The following is a 23,979-nucleotide window of genomic DNA, read 5'->3' as shown; positions in this document are numbered from 1 at the left end:
ACTCAGCCCGGCCCTTGGTTAGGGTGGTGCAATTCCGCCTGGGGCAAAGACACTTGAGAATCACTACAACAGCCCCTCCCCCAGAAGATCTACAAGAACTCCAGCAGGGACCAACTTCACCTACCAAGGAATGCAGGTTCAATACCAAGGAGAGCAGCAGAATTCTGGAGGAGGAGAAAGCAAAGCACTGAACTCATGGCTTTCTCCCCATGATTCATTAGTTTTGCAGTTAATTTAATTTGGTGTTTTTTTTCCTTTTTTTTTCTTTTTCAAATTTTTTTTCTTCTTCTGCTAAATTATTTTATAACTTTTACCCTTTTCTTTTTTAACGTATTTTAACTAGTTTATCTAATATATATGTATATATAGATATATTTTTCTTTTTTATATTTTTCTTTATTTGTTTTCTTATTTTAATTGTTACTTTTTTTTTTCTAAACCTCTTTTTATCCCCTTTCTCCCCCCCCCCCCATGATTTGGGGTCTCTTCTGATTTGGTTAAAGTGTATTTTCCTGGCGTCTTTGCCACCCTTTTAGTATTTTACTTGCTCCTTCATATATTCTTATCTGGACAAAATGACAAGGCAGAAAAATTCACCACAAAAAAAACAAAAAACAAAAAAAAACAAGAGGCAGTACTGAAGGCTAGGGACCTAATCAATACAGACATTGGTAATATGTCAGATCTAGTGTTCAGAATGACGATTCTCAAGGTTCTAGCCGGGCTCGAAAAAGGCATGGAAGATATTAGAGAAACCCTCTCGGGAGATATAAAAGCCCTTTCTGGAGAAATAAAAGAACTAAAATCTAACCAAGTTGAAATCCAAAAAGCTATTAATGAGGTGCAATCAAAAATGGAGGCTCTCACTGCTAGGATAAATGAGGCAGAAGAGAGAATTAGTGATATAGAAGACCAAATGACAGAGAATAAAGAAGCTGAGCAAAAGAGGGACAAACAGCTACTGGACCACGAGGGGAGAATTCGAGAGATAAGTGACACCATAAGACGAAACATTAGAATAATTGGGATTCCAGAAGAAGAAGAAAGAGAGAGGGGGGCAGAAGGTATATTGGAGAGAATTATTGGAGAGAATTTCCCTAATATGGCAAAGGGAACTAGCATCAAAATCCAGGAGGCGCAGAGAACCCCCCTCAAAATCAACAAGAATAGGTCCACACCCCGTCACCTAACAGAAATATTTACAAGTCTTAGTGACAAAGAGAAAATCCTGAAAGCAGGACAGAAAAAGAAGTCTGTAACATACAATGGTAAAAATATTAGATTGACAGCTGACTTATCCACAGAGACCTGGCAGGCCAGAAAGAACTGGCATGATATATTCAGAAGACTTAATGAGAAAAGCATGCAACCAAGAATACTATATCCAGCTAGGCTCTCATTGAAAATAGAAGGAGAGAGAAAAATCTGCCAGGACAAACAAAACTGAAAGAATTTGCAAACACCAAACCATCTCTACAGGAAATATTGAAAGGGGTCCTCTAAGCAAAGAGAGACCCTTAAAGTCATAGATCAGAAAGGAAAAGAGACAATATACAGTAACAGTCACCTTATAGGCAATACAATGGCACTAAATTCATATCTCTCAGTAGTTACCCTGAACGTTAATGGGCTAAATGCCCCAATCAAAAGACACAGGGTATCAGAAAGGATAAAAAAACAAAACCCATCTATATGTTGCCTACAAGATACTCATTTCAGACATGAAGACACCTCCAGATTTAAAGTGAGGGGGTGGAAAACAGTTTACCATGCTAATGGACATCAGAAGAAAGCAGGGGTGGCAATCCTTATATCAGATCAATTAGATTTTAAGCCAAAGACTATAATAAGAGATGAGGAAGGACACTATATCATACTCAAGGGATCTGTCCAACAAGAAGATCTAACAATTTTAAATATCTATGTCCCTAATGTGGGAGCAGCCAACTCTATAAACCAATTAATAACAAAATCAAAGAAACACATCAAAATAATACAATAATAGTAGGGGACTTTAACACTCCCCTTACTGAAATGGACAGCTCATCCAAGCAAAAGATCAACAAGGAAATAAAGGCTTTAAATGACACACTGGACCAGATGGACATCACAGATATATTCAGAACATTTCATCCCAAAGCAACAGAATACACATTCTTCTCTGGTGCACATGGAACATTCTCCAGAATAGATCACATCCTCGGTCCTAAATCAGGTCTCAATTGGTATCAAAAGATTGGGATCATTCCCTGCATATTTTTAGACCACAATGCCCTGAAGCTAGAACTCAATCACAAGAGGAAATTTGGAAAGAACCCAAATACATGGAGACTAAACAGCATCCTTCTAAAGAAAAAATGGTCAACCAGGAAATTAAGGAAGAATTGAAAAAATTCATGGAAACAAATGATAATGAAAATACAACAGTTCAAAATCTGTGGGACACAGCAAAGGCAGTCCTGAGAGGAAAATATATAGCCATACAAGCCTTTCTCAAGAAACAAGAAAGGTCTCAAGTACACAACCTAACCCTACTCCTAAAGGAGCTGGAGAAAGAACAAGAAAGAAACCCTAAACCCAGAAGGATAAGAGAAATAATAAAGATCAGAGCAGAAATCAATGAAATAGAAATTAAAAAAACAATAGAACAAATCAATGAAACTAGGAGCTGGTTCTTTGAAAGAATTAATAATATTGATAAACCCCTGGCCATACTTATCAAAAAGAAAAGAGAAAGGACCCAAATAAATATAGTCATGAATGAAAGAGGAGAGATCACAACTAACACCAAAGAAATACAAACAATTATAAGAACATACTATGAGCAACTCTATGCCAACAAATTTGACAATATGGAAGAAATGGATGCATTTCTAGAGACATATAAACTACCACAACTGAACCAGGAAGACATAGAAAACCTGACCAGACCCATAACCAGTAAGGAGATTGAAACAGTCATCAAAAATCTCCAAACAAACAAAACCCCAGAGCCAGACAGCTTCCCAGGGGGATTCTACCAAACATTTAAAGAAGAACTAATTCCTATTCTCCTGAAACTGTTCCAAAAAATTGAAATGGAAGGAAACTTCCAAACTCATTTTATGAGGCCAGCATCACCTTGATCCCAAAACCAGACAAGGATCCCATCAAAAAAGAGAGCTATAGACCAATATCCTTGATGAACACAGATGCGAAAATTCTCACCAAAATACTAGCCAATAGGATTCAACAGTACGTTAAAAGGATTACTCACCACGACCAAGTGGGATTTATTCCAGCGCTGCAAGTTTGGTTCAACAGCCGCAAATCAATCAATGTCATACAATACATTAATAAAAGAAAGAATAAGAACCATATGATACTCTCAGTAGATGCTGAAAAAGCATTTGACAAAGTACAGCATCCCTTCCTGATCAAAGCTCTTCAAAGTGTAGGGATAGAGGGCACATACCTTAATATTATCAAAGCCATCTATGAAAAATCCACCGCAAATATCATTCTCAATGGAGAAAAACTGAAAGCTTTTCCGCTAAAGTCAGGAACACAGCAGGCATGTCCATTATCACCACTGCTATTCAACATAATACTAGAAGTCCTAGTCTCAGCAATCAGACAGCAAAAGGAAATTGAAGGCATCCAAATCGGCAAACAAGAAGTCAAACTATCACTCTTTGCAGATGATATGATACTATATGTGCAAAACCCAAAAGACTCCACTCCAAAACTGCTAGAACTTATACAGGAATTCAGTAAAGTTCAGGATATAAAACCAATGCACAGAAATCAGTTGCATTTCTCTACACCAACAACAAGACAGAAGAAAGAGAAATTAAGGAGTCAATCCCATTTACAACTGCACCCAAAACTACAAGATACCTAGGAATAAACCTAACCAAAGAGGCACAGAATCTATACTCAGAAAAGTATAAAGTACTCATGAAAGAAATTGAGGAAGACACAAAGAAATGGAAAAATGCTCCATGTTCCTGGATTGGAAGAACAAATATTGTGAAAATTTCTATGCAACCTAAAGCAATCTACATATTTAATGCAATTCCTATCAAAATACCATCCATTTTTTTCAAAGAAATGGAACAAATAACCCTAAAATTTATATGGAACCAGAAAAGACCTCGAATAGCTAAAGGAATATTGAAAAAGAAAGCCAAAGTCAGTGGCATCACAATTCCAGACTTCAAGCTCTATTACAAAGCTGTCATCATCAAGACAGCATGGTACTGGCACAAAACCAGACACATAGATCAATGGAACAGAATAGAGAGCCCAGAAATAGACCCTCAATGCTGTGGTCAACTAATCTTTGTCAAAGCAGGAAAAAAATGTCCAAAGGAAAAAAGAAGGCCTCTTCAATAAATGGTGTTGGGAAAATTGGACAGCCACATGGAGAAAAATGAAATTGGACCATTTCCTTACACCACACACGAAAATAGACTCAAAATGGATAAAGGACCTCAATGTGAGAAAGGAATCCATCAAAATCCTTGAGGAGAACACAGGCAGCAACCTCTTTGACCTCAGCCACAGCAACATCTTCCTAGAAACATCACCAAAGGCAAGGGAAGCAAGGACAAAAATGAACTATTGGGATTTCGTCAAGATCAAAAGCTTTTGCACAGCAAAGGAAACAGTTAACAAAACCAAAAGACAGAATTGGGAGAAGATATTTGCAAACGACATGTCAGATAAAGGGCTAGTGTCCAAAATCTATAAAGAACTTATCAAACTCAACACCCAAAGAACAAATAATCCAATTAAGAAATGGGCAGAGGACATGAACAGACATTTCTGCAAAGAAGACATCCAGATGGCCAACAGACACATGAAAAATGCTCCACATCACTCGGCATCAGGGAAATACAAATCAAAACCACAATGAGATATCACCTCACACCAGTCAGAATGGCTAAAATTAACAAGTCAGGAAATGAAGGACGCTGGCGAGGATGTGGAAAAAGGAGAACCGTCCTACACTGTTGGTGGGAGTGCAAGCTGGTGCAACCACTCTGGAAAACAACTTGGAGGTTCCTCAAAATGTTGAAAATAGAACTACCCTACGACCCAGCAATTGTACTACTGGATATTTACCCTAAAGATACAAACGTAGTGATCCGAAGGGACACATGCACCCAAATGTTTATAGCAGCAATGTCTACAATAACTAAACTATGGAAAGAACCTAGATGTCCATTCACAGATGAATGGATAAAGAAGAAGTGGTATATATACACAATGGAATACTATGCAGCCATCAAAAGAAATGAAATCTTGCCATTTGCAATGACATGGATGGAACTAGAGGGTATCATGCTTAGTGAAATAAGTCAATCGGAGAAAGACAACTATCATATGATCTCCCTGATATGAGGAAGTGGCGATGCAACATGGGGGGGTTAAGGGGGTAAGAGAAGAATGAATGAAACAAGATGGGATTGGGAGGGGGACAAACCATAAGGGACTCTTAATCTCACAAAACAAACTGAGGGTTGCTGGGGGGAGGGGGTTTGGGAGAAGGGTGGGGTTATGGACATTGGGGGAGGGGTATGTGCTATGGTGAGTGCTTTGAAGTGTGTAAACCTGGCGATTCACAGACCTGTACCCCTGAGGATAAAAATACATTATATGTTTATAAAAAATAAAATTAAAAAAACCCCAACAACAAAACAAACAAACAAAAAAACTCTGGTAAGTATCACTGAATCTAACACTAAGGCCATAGGTACACAGCAAAAATCCCTAGGTTTTCTTGCTTTGGTGGCTTTAGATAATAGAATTGCTTTAGACTGCTTGTTGGCTGTACAAGGAGGAGTTTGTACCATAGCAAATGCCTCTCAATGTATATGGATCAGCACCTCTGTTATTGTAGCAATTACAAGGAATTAACAAGCCACTTAGCTAAAACAGATTGATGTCTTTTCAGGTATATTTTTAAAATTTATTTGCTATCAATTGGTTTGGTTCATGGGGACCCTTATTAAGGAGCATACTTCAGTCTTTGGCATTATCTCCTGATAGTCATCACTGTAGTCTCCCTGGTATGCTGCGTTCTCTCAAGGGTCTGAAGTACATATTCACAGTCATCAGCATACAGCAGATGGTCTCACCATACTTGGAGAAACAAACAAGATGAACAACAAAGTGGAATAGCAAAAACAATTCTTCCGCAAAACTGACATCATAACTTAATGAGTTTCATGAGACAAGACTAGTTTAAACCTGATGGTGATGGAGAGTGACACTAATACCAAAATTTTGGTTAATCTCTCATGAACGAGAGAATTACCAAAAGGAGGGAATTATTAACGTAATTGAGCAAGGTCATCATTAGACTGAAGTGGCACTAATGACTTGGTAGACTAAAGCAAACCAAAACCTAAACCACAGTCAATTCCTATAACTATCTCAAGGTTAAGAAGAACAACCGATCACAAACAGCTAACTAGGCTTCCCAGGATAATGCAATCACTTAAGATATCCAATTAAATAATTTCCTCATTTTGCTTCTGTATCTTCTCTATAAAAATCCTGCACCTATGCCTGCGTGGCTGAGTGGGTTAAGCTTCTGCTTTCTGCTCAGGTCATGCTCCCAAGCTCCCAGGAAGCCTGCCTCTCCCTCTCCCTCTGCCTGCCACTCTCCATGCTTGTGCTCTCTCCACCCCAACCCCTGTTAAGTAAATAAATAAAATCTTAAAAAAAAAAAAATCCAGCCCCTAGCTCCTGACTATGGAGCATTTCTAACCTCTTCCAGTTTGGCACTGTTGGATTTGAGCTGATGTTTGCTTAAACCCTTAATATTGTTAATATGCCTCAGTTTATCTTTTTTTAAGAAGATTTTATTTATTTATTTGACAGACTGAGCAGAGAGCTGAGCAGAGAGCCGGATGCGGGGCTCAATCCCAGGACCCCAGGACCATGACCTGAGCCAAAGACAGAGGCTTTAACCCACTGAGCCACCCAGATGCCCCGTGCCTCAGTTTATTTTTAACAATTCTTCAGATTTGTAAAGTATTGGCATTTACTCTTCTTTAAACACTGGTAGATGTAAAGAAAAAACACACACTCATGTGTCTCCTCTACTCTCAATACTCTGCTACAACACTGTTTCACTTTGACAGCAGACTTTTGGGTTTTCCACACATCAAGCAGTTCTGCAACACCTGCTGTGTGTTCGCTACTCAGTTCTGACACTGTCTACTAGGAGAAAGCATCATATACCATGGAGTAGTTCTACAACCCTGTACGCATTGCCACTTCAGATGCCAATTGCAAGTGAGGATACCTGTGCTTCTGACTGACTGGCTGGAGATTGGAGGTTCCCATGACCCACACCTCAGGTTTAATTAATTTGCTAGAGCAGCTCTTAAAACTCAGGAAACCATTTTACTTACTAGATTACCAGTTTATTGTAAAAGGATATAACTCAAGAACGGCCAAATAGAAGAGATTCATAGGGCAAGATATGTGTGAAAGGATGTAGAGCTTCCATGCCTTCTCTGGGAGAGCTACTCTACCAGAACATCCATGTTCTTGCTAACTGGTAAGCTTCTTGAACCCCATATTCAGGGATTTTTATGGAGGTTTCATTACATAGGCATGAGTGATTAAATTATTGTTCATTGGCAATTAATCTCTAGCTCCCTTTCCCTCCCCTGAGGTGGGATGGGGGAGGGAAGGATGAGCTGAAAATTCCATCCCTCTAATTATGGTTGGTTCTCTTGGCAACTAGCCTCAGTCCTTAGGTTACCTAGGGACTTTTCAAAGGTCATCTCATTAATATAAAGTGGTATGGCTGAAAAGGGCTTGTTGTGAATAATAAGACACCTTTATTGCTCTCATCACTTAGGAAGTTCCAAGGGTTTTAGGAGCTCTGTGCCAAGAACAGGACAGAGAACAAATACGTATTTCTTTTTAAAAATATTTTATTTATTTCTTTGGCAGAGTGAGAGAGATCACAAGCAGGCAGAGAGGCAGGCAGAAAGAGAGAGGGAAGCAGGCTCCCTGCTGAGCATAGAGCCCAATGCAGGGCTTGATCCCAGGACCCTGAGGTCATGACCTGAGCCAAAGGCAGAGGCCTAACCCACTGAGCCGCCCAGGCCCCCTCCCCCAAATATATACTTCTTGTTATAAACCACAATATCACAGTAGAATTCATCAGTGCAACTATCTGAACCTGGGGTTTTCTTCACAGAAAGTTTTTGGTGTTTTATTTTTTAAGTAACAAATTTCATCTCTTTACTTGTTAGAGGTCTATTCAGACTTTGTATTTCTTCTTGACTTGGTTTTGGTAGTTTAACTCCTTCTAGGAATGTCCATTTCACCTAGGTTATGTAATTCATTGTCATACAATTATTTGTAGTATTGTCTTACAATCCTTTATTTGTTTAAGGTTGACACTGGTGTCCCCTCTTTCATTCCTGATTTTAGTAATATGAATCTTCTCACTTTTTTCTCTCTCTTGTTGTTCAGTGCAGTTAATGATTTGTTGCCTTTGTTGGTTCTTTTCAAAGAACCAAATTTTGGTTTCATTGATTTTCTTTACTTTTTTTGTGTTCCCTATCTCATTAATTTCTATTCTAATCTTTATTATTTCCTGCCTTTAACTTGCATTGTGTTCAGGTTGGTATTCTTTTCAGTTCTTGAGGTGGAAGACTACGTTATTGAGATCTTTCTTCCTTTTAAAATATAGATGTTTACAGCTACGATTTTTTTCTCTAGGCTCTGCTTTAACTGCATCCCCTAAGTTTTGGTATGTAGTGTTTTCAATTTCTTTCATCTCAAATTATTGTGTAATCCCACCCCTCTTTGACCTATCAGCTTTTTAGGAGGTGTTTTTTTTTTTTTAAATTTCCTGAACATATGTGAATTCCCCACATGTGCTCATTTCTAATTTCATGACATTTTGGCCATAGAATATATTTGTAGATTGTAGATTCCAATACTTTTAAATATTTTGAGACTTATTCTATGGTTTAACACAATTATTGGGGAAAAAAACAGAACAAACTAAACCAAAGCAAACAGAAGGAAGGAAAGAATAAATACAGATTAGTGTGAAAATAAATGTAATAGAGTACAGGAAAATAGAGACAATTAAATCAAAATTGGTTCTTTAAAAAGATCAACAAAATTAACAGACTGATAGCTACACTAAGAAAAAGCAAGTAGATTCTCATTACTAAAATCAGGAACAAAAGTGGGGACATCATTGCCGACCTTCCAGAATGAAGAGAACTGTAACGAAAATCTATGAATCTATGAATCTATTGCAAGTCAACAAACTAGACAATCTACAAGAAATGGACGTTTTTCTAAAAAGATATACTATACTGGAGCTGACTCAAAAAGAATTAGAAAATCTGAATAGACCTATATCAAGTAAAGAGATTGAATTAGTAATAAAAAACAACCTCATAAAGAAAAGCCCAGACCCAGACAGCCTCATTGGTTTATTCTACTATTTATTTATTTATTTGAGATTTTATTTATTTGACAAAGGGAGAGACAGCAAGAAAGGAACACAAGGAGTGGGAGAGGGGGAAAAGCAGGCTTCCCGCTGAGCAGGGAGCCTGAGGCAGGGCTCTGTACAAGGACCCTGGAGTCATGACCTGAGCCGAAGGCAGATACTTAATGCCTAAGCCACTCAGGCACCTCTCTACTAAACTTTTAAAGAAAAATTAATAATAAGCCTTTAATATTCTTGTAAAAATAGGAGAGAAAACAATTTTCAACACATTCTATAATATGAGCATTACCCTGATACCAAACCAGATAAAAATATCAAAAAAGACAACAAAAAACAATATGCCTTATGAATATAGACACTAAATACTAACAAAATAATCCAACATCATATATAACAATACCATGACCAAGTGGAATTCATCCCAAGAATGCAAGCTTATTTTTTTAATGTTTTAATTATTTTATTTATTTACTTGTCAGAAGAGAGAGAGCACAAGCAGGGGGAGCAGTAGGCAGAGGGAGCAGCGGGCAGAAGGAGAACCAGGCTCCCCACTGAGCAGGGAGCGAAACAAGGGACTTGATCAACTTGATCGCAGGATCCTGGGATCATGATCTGAGCCAAAGGCAGACGCTTAACTGACTGAGCCACCCAGGCATCCCGACCGAATGCAAGCTTATTTGATGTATGAAAATCAACCAACATAAAATGCCATATTAATTCAATAAAGAAAAAAAATCTCATGATCTTCTCACTAGATGCAGAAAAAGCATTTGACAAAATGGGAACTTCCTCAATCTGATAAAGATACAATGTAACTATACCACCTTACATTATACTTCATGGTGAAAGATTTAATGCTTTTTCCTAAGATCAGGTACAAGGCAAGAATTTTTTATGTTCATACTTTTATTCAGTATTATACTGGAGGTTCTAGCCAGGGCAATTAGGCAAGAAAAAGAAATAAAAGGCATCCAGATTTGAAGCAAGAAGTAAATCTATATTCATAGCGTGATTTTGTAAATAATATTCCAAAGGTATGCACACACTAAAAAGCTTTTAAAACTAATAAGTGCATTCAGAAAGGCTGCAGAATGCCATAACAATATACAAAATGAGTTATATTTCTATACACTGGCAATGAACTATCTGAAGATGAAAATGAAAAAAATGGAGTACCTGGTGAAGGCCTGGGTGGCTCAATCAGTTGAGTGTCTGCCTTCCACTCATGTTTTGATCCCAGGGACCTGGGATAAAGTCCCATACTGGGCTCCTTGCTCAGGCCTGCTTCTCTCCCTCTACCTGCTCTGCATGCTGCTCCCTGACTTGTGCTTGCTCTCTCTCTGACAAATAAATAAAATCTTTTTTAAAAAAGAAAGAAAGAAAAGAAAATGGAGCACCTGGGTAGCTCAGTCGGTTAAGTGTCTGCCTTAGGCTCAGGTCATGATCCCAGGGCTCTAGGATCCAGTCCCAAGTCGGGCTCCCTGCTCTGTGGGGAGTCTGCTTCTTCCTCTGCCCTTCCTCCCCAATCATGCTCTCTTGCTCTCTCTCTCTCAAGTAAATAAATAAAATCTTTAAAAAAATAAAACTAAGAAACTGATCCTATTTACAGTAAGGTAAAAAAGAATAAAATACTTGAGAACAAATTTAACCAAAGAAATGCAATCACTGTACACTGAAAAGTTTTTTAAATGCTGCTTAAAGAAATTAAGAAAGACCTAAATAAATGTAAAGATATTCTGTGTTCATGGATTGGAAGACTTAATATTGTTAACTTAGCACTACTTCCCAAACTGACCTGAAGATTTACTGCAACCTCTATCAAAGTTCTTGCAGACATCTTTTCAGAACTTGACAAGCTAATCCCAAGATTCTTTTGGACATCCAAAATACCCAGAATAGTCAAAACAATATTGAAAAAGGAAAAAATTGGAGGCCTCATAGTTTTGTATTTCCAAGTTTATTACAAAGCTACAATAATCAAGACAGTGTGGTACTTATATAAGGATAGGAATATAGAAAAATAAAATATAATTCAGAGTCTAGAACTAAACCTTCATGTTTGTGATCAATTGATTTTTGACAAATGTGCCAAGATAATTCAATGGGGGAAAGAATAGTTTTTTTTAGGAAATGGTGCTAGGACAGCTGGATAGCTACATGCAAAAGAATTAATTTGAGCCCCTACATCACATCCTATGTGAGCTCAAAATGAATCATACTTCTAAGTGTAAAACTCTTAGGAGACTATAAAACTCTTAGGAGAAAACATATGAGTAAACATTTATGATCATAAGTTAGGCAATATGTTCTTAGACATGACACCAAAAGCATAGGTAACAAAAGCTAAAATAGATGAATTGGCGGCTTAGTCAAAATAAAAAACTTTTATGCTTCAAAGGACACCATTCAGGAAATGAAAAATCAACCTACAGAATGAGAGAAAACACTTGTAAATCAAATATCTGATAAGGGACTGCTATCCAGAATATATAAATGTCTCTTAAAAGTCAACAATTAAAGAACAAGTAATCAAATCTATTTTTTAAATGGGCAAATGTTTTGCATATACCTTTTTCTAAAGAAGATATACAAATGGTGATCATGCCCATGAAAACATATTCAATAATATTACCTGTTATGGAAATATAAATCACACTACAGTGAGATACTTCATATCAACAAGGATAGACAAAATAAAAAGACAGACTATAGCAAGTCCTGGTGAGAATGTGAAGAAACTGAAACCTCATGCATTGTTGGTGGGAATGTACAATGGTGTAGCCACTTTGAAAAACATTTGGTAGTTTGCAAAATGTTAAACATAGAATTACCATACAACCTAGCAATTCTAATCCTAGGTGTATACTCCAAAGAATTAAAACGTGTTCACACATCAGCTTTTACACAAATGTTCATAGCAGCATTATTCATTGTAGCCAAAAATGAGAACACCCCAAATGTTCATCATCTGATGAATGGATAAATAAATGTGCTATGCCATTGAATGGAATACTCTTAGGCAGTAAAAAGGAATGGAGTACTGATACATGCTACAACATAGATGAACTTTCAAAACATCGTGTTGAGTGAAAGAAGCTAGTCACAAAGACTGCATGTTGTATGATTCCATTTATATGAAATGTCCACAATGCCAAATCCATAGAGACAGGGAAGGTAGATTAGTGGTTACCAGTTACTGGGTCAGGTGAGGATGGTGGTAGAGGAGAATATGTAATGTTTGCTCATGTATAGGGTTTCTTTTATGGATGATGAGGATACTCTAAAATTAGATAGTGGTGGTGGTTGCACAACTTTGTGATATACTAATATAACTGAATTGTATACTTTAAAAAGGGATGAATTTTGTGGCATGTGAATTATATCTTAATAAAACTGGTATCTAATAAAGTGTAATTATTTCCATTTAAAGACAAACTACTTTTGGGGCGCCTGGGTGGCTCAGTGGTTTGGGCTGCTGCCTTCGGCTCGGGTCATGATCTCAGGGTCCTGGGATCGAGCCCCGCATCGGGCTCCCTGCTCCGCAGGAAGCCTGCTTCCCTCTCTCTCTCTCTCTCTCTCTCTCTGCCTGCCTCTCTGCCTACTTGTGATCTCTGTCTGTCAAATAAATAAATAAAAAATCTTTAAAAAAAAAAAGACAAACCACTTTTTTTCTGTGGTGGAAGAGGCCCACTGTAATCAACCTTCCCCATGTGAATGTCTGGTACCCCCTGGAAATGGTGCCCTTGGCAGGTTCTGTACTCAGCTGTGACAAGTAGTCACATCAGGTTGGTAAGGGGAGTCAATATAGTTGCACTCTTGCATAGCTCTATTCTTGCTCTCATGGCCACTTTACGGGGGCTCATTGAGCAAACACCAGGATTGCTGGGAGGAAAAACTGAATGATATCTACAGAGATGGTCATTTTTTCTCCTAATTATTGAGAGCTTTCTCTGCAGTGGCTGCCCCCAGTGGGTACACTCGCTATCTGAATATATAGATATGGACTATTTAGAAGGGAATGTGGTCTAGATGTCAAGATCCTCCCAATGGCTAAAAACATGCAGAAACTTGTTCAGGGCATCCACCATGAAGAATCCCTGTGCCCCTGTTTCTTCATAACCATCCAGATACCTTTTGTGAGCTGGTGCCTAAACATTGCCTGATATTTTCTTTCTTTCTTTTTTTTTTTTGTATTTATGTATTTATTTATTTCTTTGTTTAAGAGAGAGAGAGAGAGAGAGAGAGAGAGAGCAAGCACACAGGGAGAGAGTGAGAGGAAAATGCAGATTCACCATTGAGTGGAGAACCTGACGTAGGGCTTGATCCCAGGACTCTGGGATCATGACCTGAGCTGAAGGCAGAAGCTTAATCAACTGAGCCACCCAGACACCCCATCTTTTTTTTTTTAATTGAGATAACTTAGTAGATACCTTCAGACCAGCTGATCCTGGTCTTTTCTCTTTTTTAAAAGATTTATTTATTTGTTTAAGAGAGTGGGGGAGTGAAGGGGCAAAAGGAGAGACTCTCAAGCAGACTCCGTGCTGAGGGGCATGGAACCTGTTGTGGGGCTTGATCTCAAGACCCCAAGATCATAATCTGAGCTGAAACCAAGAGTTGGATGCTTAACCAACTGAACCATCCAGGCACCCTGATCCTGATTTTTCTATGCTGCCTCTGACAATATTTTCCCAAGAGCCTGTGGAAACTGGCTAGCATAGGGCTCTCTCTCTCTTCGGTCCTGAACCCTAAATTTCTTTGGGGTTAGGTGGGAAAGTCCCTCCTTGAAAAAGTAATTGAGAGATAACCAGACTTTGGCACAGACAGGGAGGGGCTTAGAGAGCCAAGCTTTGAACAATTTTGACCCTGTGCCATTGAATAACAATCAGGATGCTTTAACTTTGAAGAACAGTCAGTAGACATAAATGGTCCAGAAAATAAAAACCACAAACCAAAAAAAAATTTTTTTTTAGAAATGAAGCTCTTAAGATTATTTATTTTGAGAGAGAGAGAAAGAGAGAGAGAGAGAGACTGGGGGAGGGGCAGAGGGAGAGCATCTTTCACACAGATTCCCTGCTGAGTGAGGATCCCAGCTCCTGGCTCCATCCCACAACCCATGAGATCATGACCTGAGCTAAAACCAAGAGTTGGATGCTTAACCAACTGAGCCACCCAGGAACCCCCCCCCACATTTTTTTAAATGAGGTCACAGGCTGGCTTAATCATTTTGTGAGTTGATCACAGAAAAAGAACTTTGAATTTCTGGCAAATTTCAGAAAAACTGAATGGGGGGAATACAAGGCATTAGATGTTCAGTTGCTTAGTTACAAGCCACAGAAGCCAACTCTGGTTAATTTGAGCAGAAAGAGACTATTATTAAAGGGTATTGAGTGGCCTTGGGCTGGGGATGGTGCTAGAAGAGGCAGATGATAAGGGTTAAAGTTCCTACACTTAGGAACAAATCCAGAATACACTTGAGAATCAATCTGATTTCTGTCCCTTTTAGTTTTTGCTTTTTCCAGAATGTCTTATAAATGGAAGCAAACTAGAGTATAGCCTTTTAAAAAAGATTTTATTTATTCATTTGCCACGTAGAGAGAGACAGTGACAGAGGGAACATAAGCAGGGGGAGGGGGAGAGGGAGAAGCAGGCTCCCCACTGAACAGGGAACCCAACGTGGGACTCCATCCCAGGAGCCTGGGATCATGACCTGAGCCAAGGCAGAGGCAGACGCTTAATGACTGAGCCAACCAGGTGCCCCCAGAGCATAACCTTTTTTGGTCTGGCTTCTTTCACCTTAGCCTAATGAATTTGAGTCATTCATGTTTTTGCATGAGCCAGTAGTTTCTTCTTGTTTATCCATTCACCATTTGGGGGATAATTTGGATTGTTTCCAGTTTTGAGCTCTTATGAATAAAGCTACTAAAATTTTCATTTCTCTTGGGTAAATACTTAGGAGTGGGATTACTGGGTCATATGGTAAATGTATGGCTGCCAAACTTTTCTAAAGAGGCCATGCCATTTTTTCCCATTTATTTTAAGTAAAATCTACATCCAGCATGGGGCTCAAACTCATGACCCCAAGATCAAGAGTGGCATGCTCTACTGACTTGAGCCAGCCAGAAATTCCCACCAACAATGAGAATTCCAGTTGTTCCATATCCTTGTTAGAACTTTTTAATAACAGCCTTTTGTTTTTGTTTTTTTAGTTTAGCCACTCTAGTAGGAGTGTAGTAGTATCTCATTTCCCTGAAAATTAATGGTGTTGAACATGTTTTCATCTGATCATTTGCCATATTCATCTTTTCTTTGGTGAAGTGTCTTTTCAAATCTTTGCCTATTTTTAAATTGTCTAATTTTCTTTTTTTTTTGTCTTATTATTACTGAGTTGTAAGAGTTCTTTGTATATTCTGGAGACAGATACTTTATCAATGATCTTCCAGGTGGAAGCTTGTCTTTTCATTTTCCTAACATGTTAATGGCTTTTGAGGAGCTTTTTAATGAGGAGTCTCCATTTAATGAGGAACCATTAAAATATAAAAATATTTTAATATTGATGTGGTCCAATTTATATATTTTTTACTAGCACTTAACATCCTTCTGTGAAAGGTTTGCCTAACCCAAGATTATCTCTTTATTCCTACTTTTTCTAACAATATTTAATTTTATATATTTTTAAGGTAATCTCTACACTCAATGTGGGGCTTGAACTCACAACCCCTTTGGGTTCTGGGCCCCAAAGTCCAGAGCATGCACCACTGACTGAGCCAGCCAGGCACCCTTCTAACAATACTTTAAATTCTATTGTCTGCATTTAAATGTTTTATCATTAGCATTTGTCTTTTTCTATTTCTTAGTAGGAAAAACTGGAACTTATTAAGTAGATAGTGGAAGAAAAATAATTTCAAAAGTCTTTAAACCACTATAACATTAAGTAAGCAATATTTTACTCTGCAGATTATTCCCTATTTTTTCTATTTTTTAATGAAGTATTAATAATTTTAGTTTTTGCATTTTGACCTATGAGCCATTTTGAGTCCATATTTTGTATATGGTGTGAGGCAAGGGTACTTTTTAAAAAAAGATTTTATTTATTTATTTAAAGATTTTATGTATTTGTTTGAGAGAGAGAGAGAAAGCATGAGAAGGGGGAGGGTCAAAGGGAGAATCAGACTCCATGCTGAGCAGGGAGCCCAATGCAGGATTCAATCTCCAGACTCCAGGGTTATGACCTGAGCTGAAGGCATTTAACAAACTGAGCCACCCAGGCACCCCAAAGATTTTATTTATTTGTTTATTTGACAGAGATAGAGAGAGAGGGAGATCACACGTAGGCAGAGAGGCAGGCAGAGAGAGAGGGGGCTTGACCCTGGGACCCTGAGACGATGACCTGAGCCAAAGGCAGAGAGAGGCTTAACCACTGAGCCACCCAGGTTCCCCAAAGGTACTCTTTTTTTTGTATATGGATGTCTTCTACAGACTGAATGTGTAACCCTCAAATTCATATTTAAATCCTAACATCCAATGTGGTGGAATTTGGAGGTGGGATCTTTGGGAAGTGAATAGGCCATGTGGTGGAACTGTCATGAATGGGATTAGTTTCATTATAAAAGAGACCCCAGAGAGTTGCTTTGCCCCTTCTGTCATGTGAATACATCTCTTTATGAACCAGGAATCAGGCCTCACCAGATACCAAATTCATCAGTGCCTTGATCTTAGGCTTCCCAGATTCCAGAACTGTGAGAAATAAATGTTTGTTGTTTAAGCCACACAGTTCATGGTATTTTTGTTATAGCAGCTAGAACTAAGACAACATCTGATTGTTCCAGAATCACTTGTTGAACAGTTTATTTTTCTCCATTGAATTACTTTGAGATCTTTTTAAAAGATGAATTGTCTATATACATATGGACCTCTTTCTGGAATGTCTGTTTTACTCTATTGACTATGCCTGTAGTCTATAGAATCCTGCATTGGGCTCTCTGCTCAGCATGGAGTCTGATTCTCCCTCTGACCCTCCCCCTTCTCATGTCTATTCTTATGCCAATATTACACAGTCTTAATTACTATAGCTTTATAGTTAGTCTTGAAGTCAGGCAGAGTCCTCCAACTTTGTTCTTCTTTTTCAACATATTCTGGCTATCTTATGTTCTTTGCTTTTCCATATAACTTTCAGAATCCCAGTTTGCTGGGATTTCTATTGGTATGACATTGAATTTATAGATCAGTTTTAGAGAGAATTACCATATTAACACTACTGGGTCTTCTAATCCATGAATAGTTATCTCTCTAAATTCAGGGCCCCATATTCAATCATAATTTTTAAATATATGTGTCAAGGACAGTGTAGGGGATATCACGATGAATAAGAAAGTGTTTTGATAAAGGAAAATACTGGTGGGTTAAATAAAATACCTAACATTGAAAGTTTTTAATATTTTTAAGAGCACTATTACCCTTTTCAGTTGGAATTGGGTTTGCAATGGAAAGAGATATTTTCAGCTTGAAACTCAGTTGCATAACCCTCTCTGTGGACAGGACCCTTAATTTTGTATTGTGAGCCAGCCAGGATACTTTAGAAAACTCAGTCTAAGAAAGGTATGTAAATTTAGATATGGTTTTTTTGGGGTACTGTGGTATAGTGTTCAATTAAAATCACCATCCATTGTCTGGTCCATAGATTAGTCTCAGGACACAGCCCCCAGTAGACCCCAAATATCCGAGTCCTCTGAAGAGAAAAGGAGCTATAAGCAAATATAAAATGAACTGAAAGTGGTAATGACTATGCTAAGAACTGTGGAATACAGGGCAGCCCAAGGAGCTGTGGAGCAGTACCACTTGAGTGGGCATGACTCTGAAGCTGGGAGAGAGGCTTTATCCACATTCCTATAGCAGTCAAGTAGGGGCTTTGGCCCTTTGGGGATGATAGGGAATCAGAGAGGCTTTGTCACCACAACTCCATATCAATAGTTGTTAGCAGAGGATACAGGGCAGAGCAGAACAGGAGTGCCCAGCACATATGGTAGTATCCAGAGAATGGTGGCACCCTCTTCTCGGCTGCTTGGTCTTATTCCTAGGTACAGGTGAGACCTACCTTTGGCCTTCCTCTTAGTGTTTGACAGTCCAGGGTCCTACTACTACCAAGGTGCCAGCCCAGCATAGCTCACACACTCAGTATCTAATCTGACCCACTCAGCAGTATGTGAGTTTAAATTTTATTCCCATTTCACAGATGACAAGACTGACCCTTACAGCATTGGTTCTGTTGCTATAACCACCAGTTGATTTCTCTAGCTGGGAGTCTCAGAGATAATGTGAGTTTTACTTATCATTTTACATTCTGACAACGGGAATTTTAAGTGTCTTTATTGCCCTCATATACTCATTGAACGTTTCAGTTGTTTATCATGTATTGATTTCTAGGGTTTTTGAAATTATGACAAACGTAGTCCATCCTTTAGGAAAAAGTGGTTAGTGAGAAAAGCGAATAAAAAGAATCACACATGGTGGCAGTAATAGGATGGTAGAGGACTCAGAAGAAGGAGCAGCAGTGCCCACTGACACAATTACAACTAGAGGAAGGCATGGGGATGAGTAATGCCCACCGAATGGCATAAAGGTACTTAACCATAAGGTGACTGGACTCATGTTTGAATAAAAATGAGACCTTTTTTTTTTTTTTTGCTACCATACAGGAAAAACCATCATCTTTTTTTTTTAGTATACACATTTTCAGAGCTTTATCTATGCACAAATGCATTATGCAAACATTTATATTTTTACAAAAATGGTCTGATACTGTATATGTGGTTCTGAAAACTGTATTTTCTTTATTGTTATTTTACAGTGTACCATGAACATTTCTTCCATGCACATGGGTGAAAATTCCCTACTGAAAGACAGAGAACATTGTAGTTGGATCAAAAGGCTGCTGGTAACAAGAGTGACACCTAAAGCAAAGTATCAGCTTAAGGTTAAAGCACATAGCCTGGCAAATGCCTGTCAGGGAAAGCATGGTCAGCAATATTCTCATTAGAGAAGTTAAAATTGAAGGCCAAAGGCATTAAAGATATGGGATATCATGTAAACCCTTTTGGCCCCTACCTCCGCCCCTCACGCCCCTGACACCCCGCTGCCCCCTTGGGGCAAATGGATCCTGTACATCTCTTTGCATCCAATGAAAACCACCCATTTTCTGTTTTTTTCTTAGCTCTTCCTGAGCCCTTGACATATCTCCACATTCTCTCATCATCTCCTCACTGCCCAAGTGCCTTTCCTGTAAGTCCTCCTGATAGTCCTTAGGGGAATCATCTGTCCCCCTGTCTGTTTTTCTTTTTGCTTTCCTGGGCACATAATCTTCAGCTGGGCGCTTTTCAGCAGCCCGTGGCTCACTCTCAGGCTTTGCCAGGGATTCTGGCTTGCCCTCACCGTGTGGTTTTCCCTCATTTTCAGACTTGCCCTGCTTTTCTTGCTTTCCCTCATCTTCTGGTTGTCCCCCATTATCTGGCTGTCCCTTATTCTGGAGCTTTCCCTCATGCCCTGGCTTCCCCTCCACTTCCAGCTTCTCTTCCTCATCTGATTTTCCTTCATCTTCAGGCTCTACTTCATCTTCAGGCTTTCCCTCAACTTCCAGCTTTCCTTCATTTTCATTGTAGAGTTTTTCCATGTTGAATTTTCCCTTCTTTTCCTTGTCCTGGGTGGGGGATAGAGTGGGAGAGCGGGGGTAAGAGAAGTCAAAGGAGACAAGGGAGACTGAGGACTTGGAGGTGGAATGCAGGTGCTGATAGTACTGGCATCTTTCCCCTTGGCTGGGTTCCCCTGACGTGCTTAAGCGCTCCAAGTTTGTCTTCTCCCCACCTTTGACCCCATAATTCACCCTACACCTGAGAGCCAACCATTTCCCTGGCAGGTCCTACCACCTTTTGTACCATCCCTCAGTATGGTGGGGTGGGTGCAACATACATGGTGGTGAGATGGTCAGTGGGGACCTCAAATTCTGCCCCCACCGTGCCCTCTACTCCCTCCCCCTACCATTCCTGTCCAGTGCCCCTCCACCCTTTCACTCACCTGAAGGGATTCTAAACAGGTTCTTCCTCCTTTTCTAGAAAGCCTTGCAGAGTGCAGGGGACAGACAGACAGACCTGCAGACAGACAGGAGACACGCGCAGGGCCTGTGTGCTCAGCCAACTGAAGTTTCTTTCCTGAACCTGGGCTTTCCTCATGCAACATTTTCCTTTCCTACCTCCCCCGCATCCCAGCCGCCATTACTTTTCAGGCCTCAGGCACCAAACCAGGATGCTTTCCAAACTGTTTGGGTTTCTGTGTTCCGCCTTCCCTGCAGGCAAGCCGCCCACCCTACCGCGGAGGGCAGTATTTCCGCGGAGGGCAGTATTTCCTCTTTGGTGCAGAGTGTGAGGGGGTTATTTCTAAAATGTCTACATTTCGCTGTCGCACTGCAGGGGCGCCCCCCCCCCATTTCAGGTCCAAAAATGGATGGAAGGCGCACAGGAGGGGCGTCGAGGAGGCGGTGGTGGGGTGCTCCATCCCCACCTGCCCACGTCCACGCTGCATCCCCCTCCTCACCGACCTCCCGGACCCCCATTCCACTCCGCGCTGCTCCGGGTTCCTACTCCCATCCACCTCCACCCCTGCCCATGGCTGCCAGCAGTGCCCACCTTTACACTGACCTGTGGGGCCCGGGCAGGCCTGCGCCTCCTCGGGCTCGCCGAAGCCCGCTCGCCCCTCGCCGGCCACCCAGGCAGCTCACGGAGCTGGTTCTGCGCAGGCGATGGGAGCGGACAGCGCAGGGACCGGACCGCAGGGCGGGCGAGCGGGCGGGCGCGGGGGCTGCTGCCCACGTCGGCGCCCAACCGGTCACGTGAGCGCCGCGTCACCCGAGCTCGGTCCCCCACCCCGCCCCCCTTACCCCTATCCCCAAGGGACCAAGCAACCACACGCGGTGGAGGGCTGAGTGGCAAATGGGGAATCAAGAGGGCAGAAGCCGGGAGGCTTCCGGACCGCAGGTGCTTTACCTGGCGCATCTCAGGCCCTCGCATTGCATCCCTCTGCGATGTACGCCATTGCCAGGTGTGACCGCTGTTCACAGGGACGGTACCCGACTTTGCCAGGAGCGCTCAACAACCGAGTCCCACAGGCTGCTTTCAAGACCGGCTCTGCCTGACTCCTGAGCCCAGGCAGTAGTACCGCCAGGAAGCGGCACTGCCACCTTGATTAGCTGTGTTTCTGGACCTCTTCTCTGTACCCATGTTCTCTCACCCCGAATGATTTCTGTTCATTAACCTCTAAGCACAGATGATTCTCAAATCTCCATCTCCAGGCTGTTCCCTCCCCCCGAGCCTTAGATCCACTTTTTGCTTTCTGATCCATCAGCAGCATGGGAGAGTGCTTGATTCTTCACACGTTTTCCACCATGTGTTGGAATACTTTCTCATTTTCACTAACGTAATAGGTGAGTAGTAGTATCTCAATGGCATTTTATTTTGCAATTTTTTGGACAATTTAAATACCACTGTAAATTGTGTTAACGTCTTTCCACATTTTTGTTGGGTTGTTGGTCCTTCTCCCCTCATTTTCAGTACCCTGTATACATTAACAGTATTAGGCCTCTATGTTTTACGTTGCAAATATTTACTTCCAGTTTGTTGCTTTTCTACTTTGTATATGGTGTATTTCTGCCATGCATTAAAAAAAGTAGTCAAATTTATCAAATGTTTATTGCATCTGGATTTTGATTCATAGTTAAGAATTCTTTTCCTACATGAGGCCAGAGGAATTCACCCATGTCTTCTTTTAGTACTCGTATGGTTAACTGTATTTGTCCTGAGGGCATCTGTGGTTAGGAATAGAGGTTAAGTAATACACCAGTGCCAAACTGAGTTGAATCTGCTGCTGATTCAAGGCAGCAAATCAAAGCCCCAAGGCTCATTACAAGGAGAGGGGTTTCCTAACAAACCAGCACCCATATAATGCTGGGAACCTCAAATGTTTCAGTTTAGGGGTAATTAAAAACTGGAAATAAACTAGCTCTCACAAAGTCTTTTAGTTTGTCCTTGCAACATCTAATTGGACTAGTATACTTTAAGCTTTGGACATAGATTACGGTGGTTCCAGACAGGAAGAACCCTTATAAGTCCTGACCAATGCAAACAAAATCTTCTCTGGAGTAAGTGTCCATCATCCTAGGCCCCAAATTATTTCAACAAACAATTGCTCATGTACAATGTCCACACAGAAAGATAACCAAGAATACAAATTTTTAAAAAGGCATAAGTAAGAAGCAGTAGAGACAACAGCTAACACAAACGGATCCATTAGTTTTGAATTATCTGAATCATCAGATACAAACTACTAACCACAATGCTTAGTGTATTCAGATAAATAAAATCCAATCTTGAAAATTTCAACAGGGTGCTAGAAATCAGAAAAAGTGGGAAAAAAAAGAGGAATTCTAAAACTACAATAAAAAAAAACCAGCTGAAATTAGAAATCAATGGATGGCTTTAACAGCAGATTAGATGCAGCTCAAAAGAGAACTAAAGAACTAGAAATTATGTTCAGAAGAAACTATCCATAAGGCTGCACAGGTAGTAAAAAAGATGGAAAATTCAGATAGGAGGGCATAAGATCTAACAAATGTTTACTTGGAATTCCAGAAGGAAAAGAGAAATGGATGTGTTCAGAGGCAACCTCTGAAGAGACAACTGAGGATTTTTCAGAACTGATGAAAGACATTGATCCATAGATCGAAGAAGTCCAAGATATCCCAAATAATATAAAAAGAAACTCATACAGAGATGCATAATAGTAACCTTGCAGAGAATCAAAGACAAAGAGAAAAATCATAAAAGTAGCCAGAAAAATAGAATACCCTTGAAGGAACAAAAGTTAGGGTGATTGATGGTTTCTCAATAGAAACAATGGATGTATGAAGATAGTAGAATGATACCTTTAGCAACTTTTAGGAAAATAAATGCCAGCCAAAAAAATTGAGAACCAGTAAAAATACCCTTCAAAATTAAAGGTGAAATAAAGACCTTTAAAAATAAAAAGAGTTTCCCATCGGCAGGCATAAACCAAACGAAATACTGAATGCTACAAGGCATTTTTCCCATGACAGAAAAATGATCCCAGATGGAATACTGGAGATAAGAAAGGGAAAAACAACAATTAAAAAGACAAATATGTATGTAAACTTAAATCAATACTACATAATACTAGTAATACCTTGTTAATTCATATCAAAAAATGACATAGGAGACAAGAGGGCTGAAGTAAAAGTACAAAATTAATATTAGCCTTTGATAAGTCATGATTGTACGTTCTAATTGCCAGAAAACATTAAGGTAAAACTTCTAAGCTAGTAGAGGGGCAAAAATAAGAAAATAATCCTAAAGAAGAGAAAACTAACATACATTAGATGGGACATAGAGAAGGAACTTGATACAATGGTTAATTTATATCTATTAATAACAGTGAGT

The 23,979-nt window shown here is 39.8% G+C and overlaps 1 protein-coding gene across 1 annotated transcript; it reads right to left on the bottom strand.

Annotated features, from left to right (window-relative positions):
* Positions 1-19,280: 19,280 nt before the first annotated feature.
* Positions 19,281-21,358, bottom strand: TCEAL3 (transcription elongation factor A like 3). Its single transcript, XM_032330678.1, has 3 exons — positions 21,169-21,358; positions 20,549-20,622; positions 19,281-20,174 (listed from the first exon to the last, which is right to left on the bottom strand). The coding sequence occupies exon 3, from the start codon at positions 20,145-20,147 to the stop codon at positions 19,545-19,547; it is 603 nt and encodes a 200-aa protein (XP_032186569.1). The 5' UTR covers positions 20,148-20,174; positions 20,549-20,622; positions 21,169-21,358; the 3' UTR covers positions 19,281-19,544.
* Between the last annotated feature and the right edge of the window lie 2,621 nt (positions 21,359-23,979).

This window comes from Mustela erminea, chromosome X, assembly GCF_009829155.1.
Source record: "Mustela erminea isolate mMusErm1 chromosome X, mMusErm1.Pri, whole genome shotgun sequence".
Lineage (NCBI taxonomy): Eukaryota > Metazoa > Chordata > Mammalia > Carnivora > Mustelidae > Mustela > Mustela erminea.
This window is presented reverse-complemented; position numbering and strand designations above follow the sequence as displayed.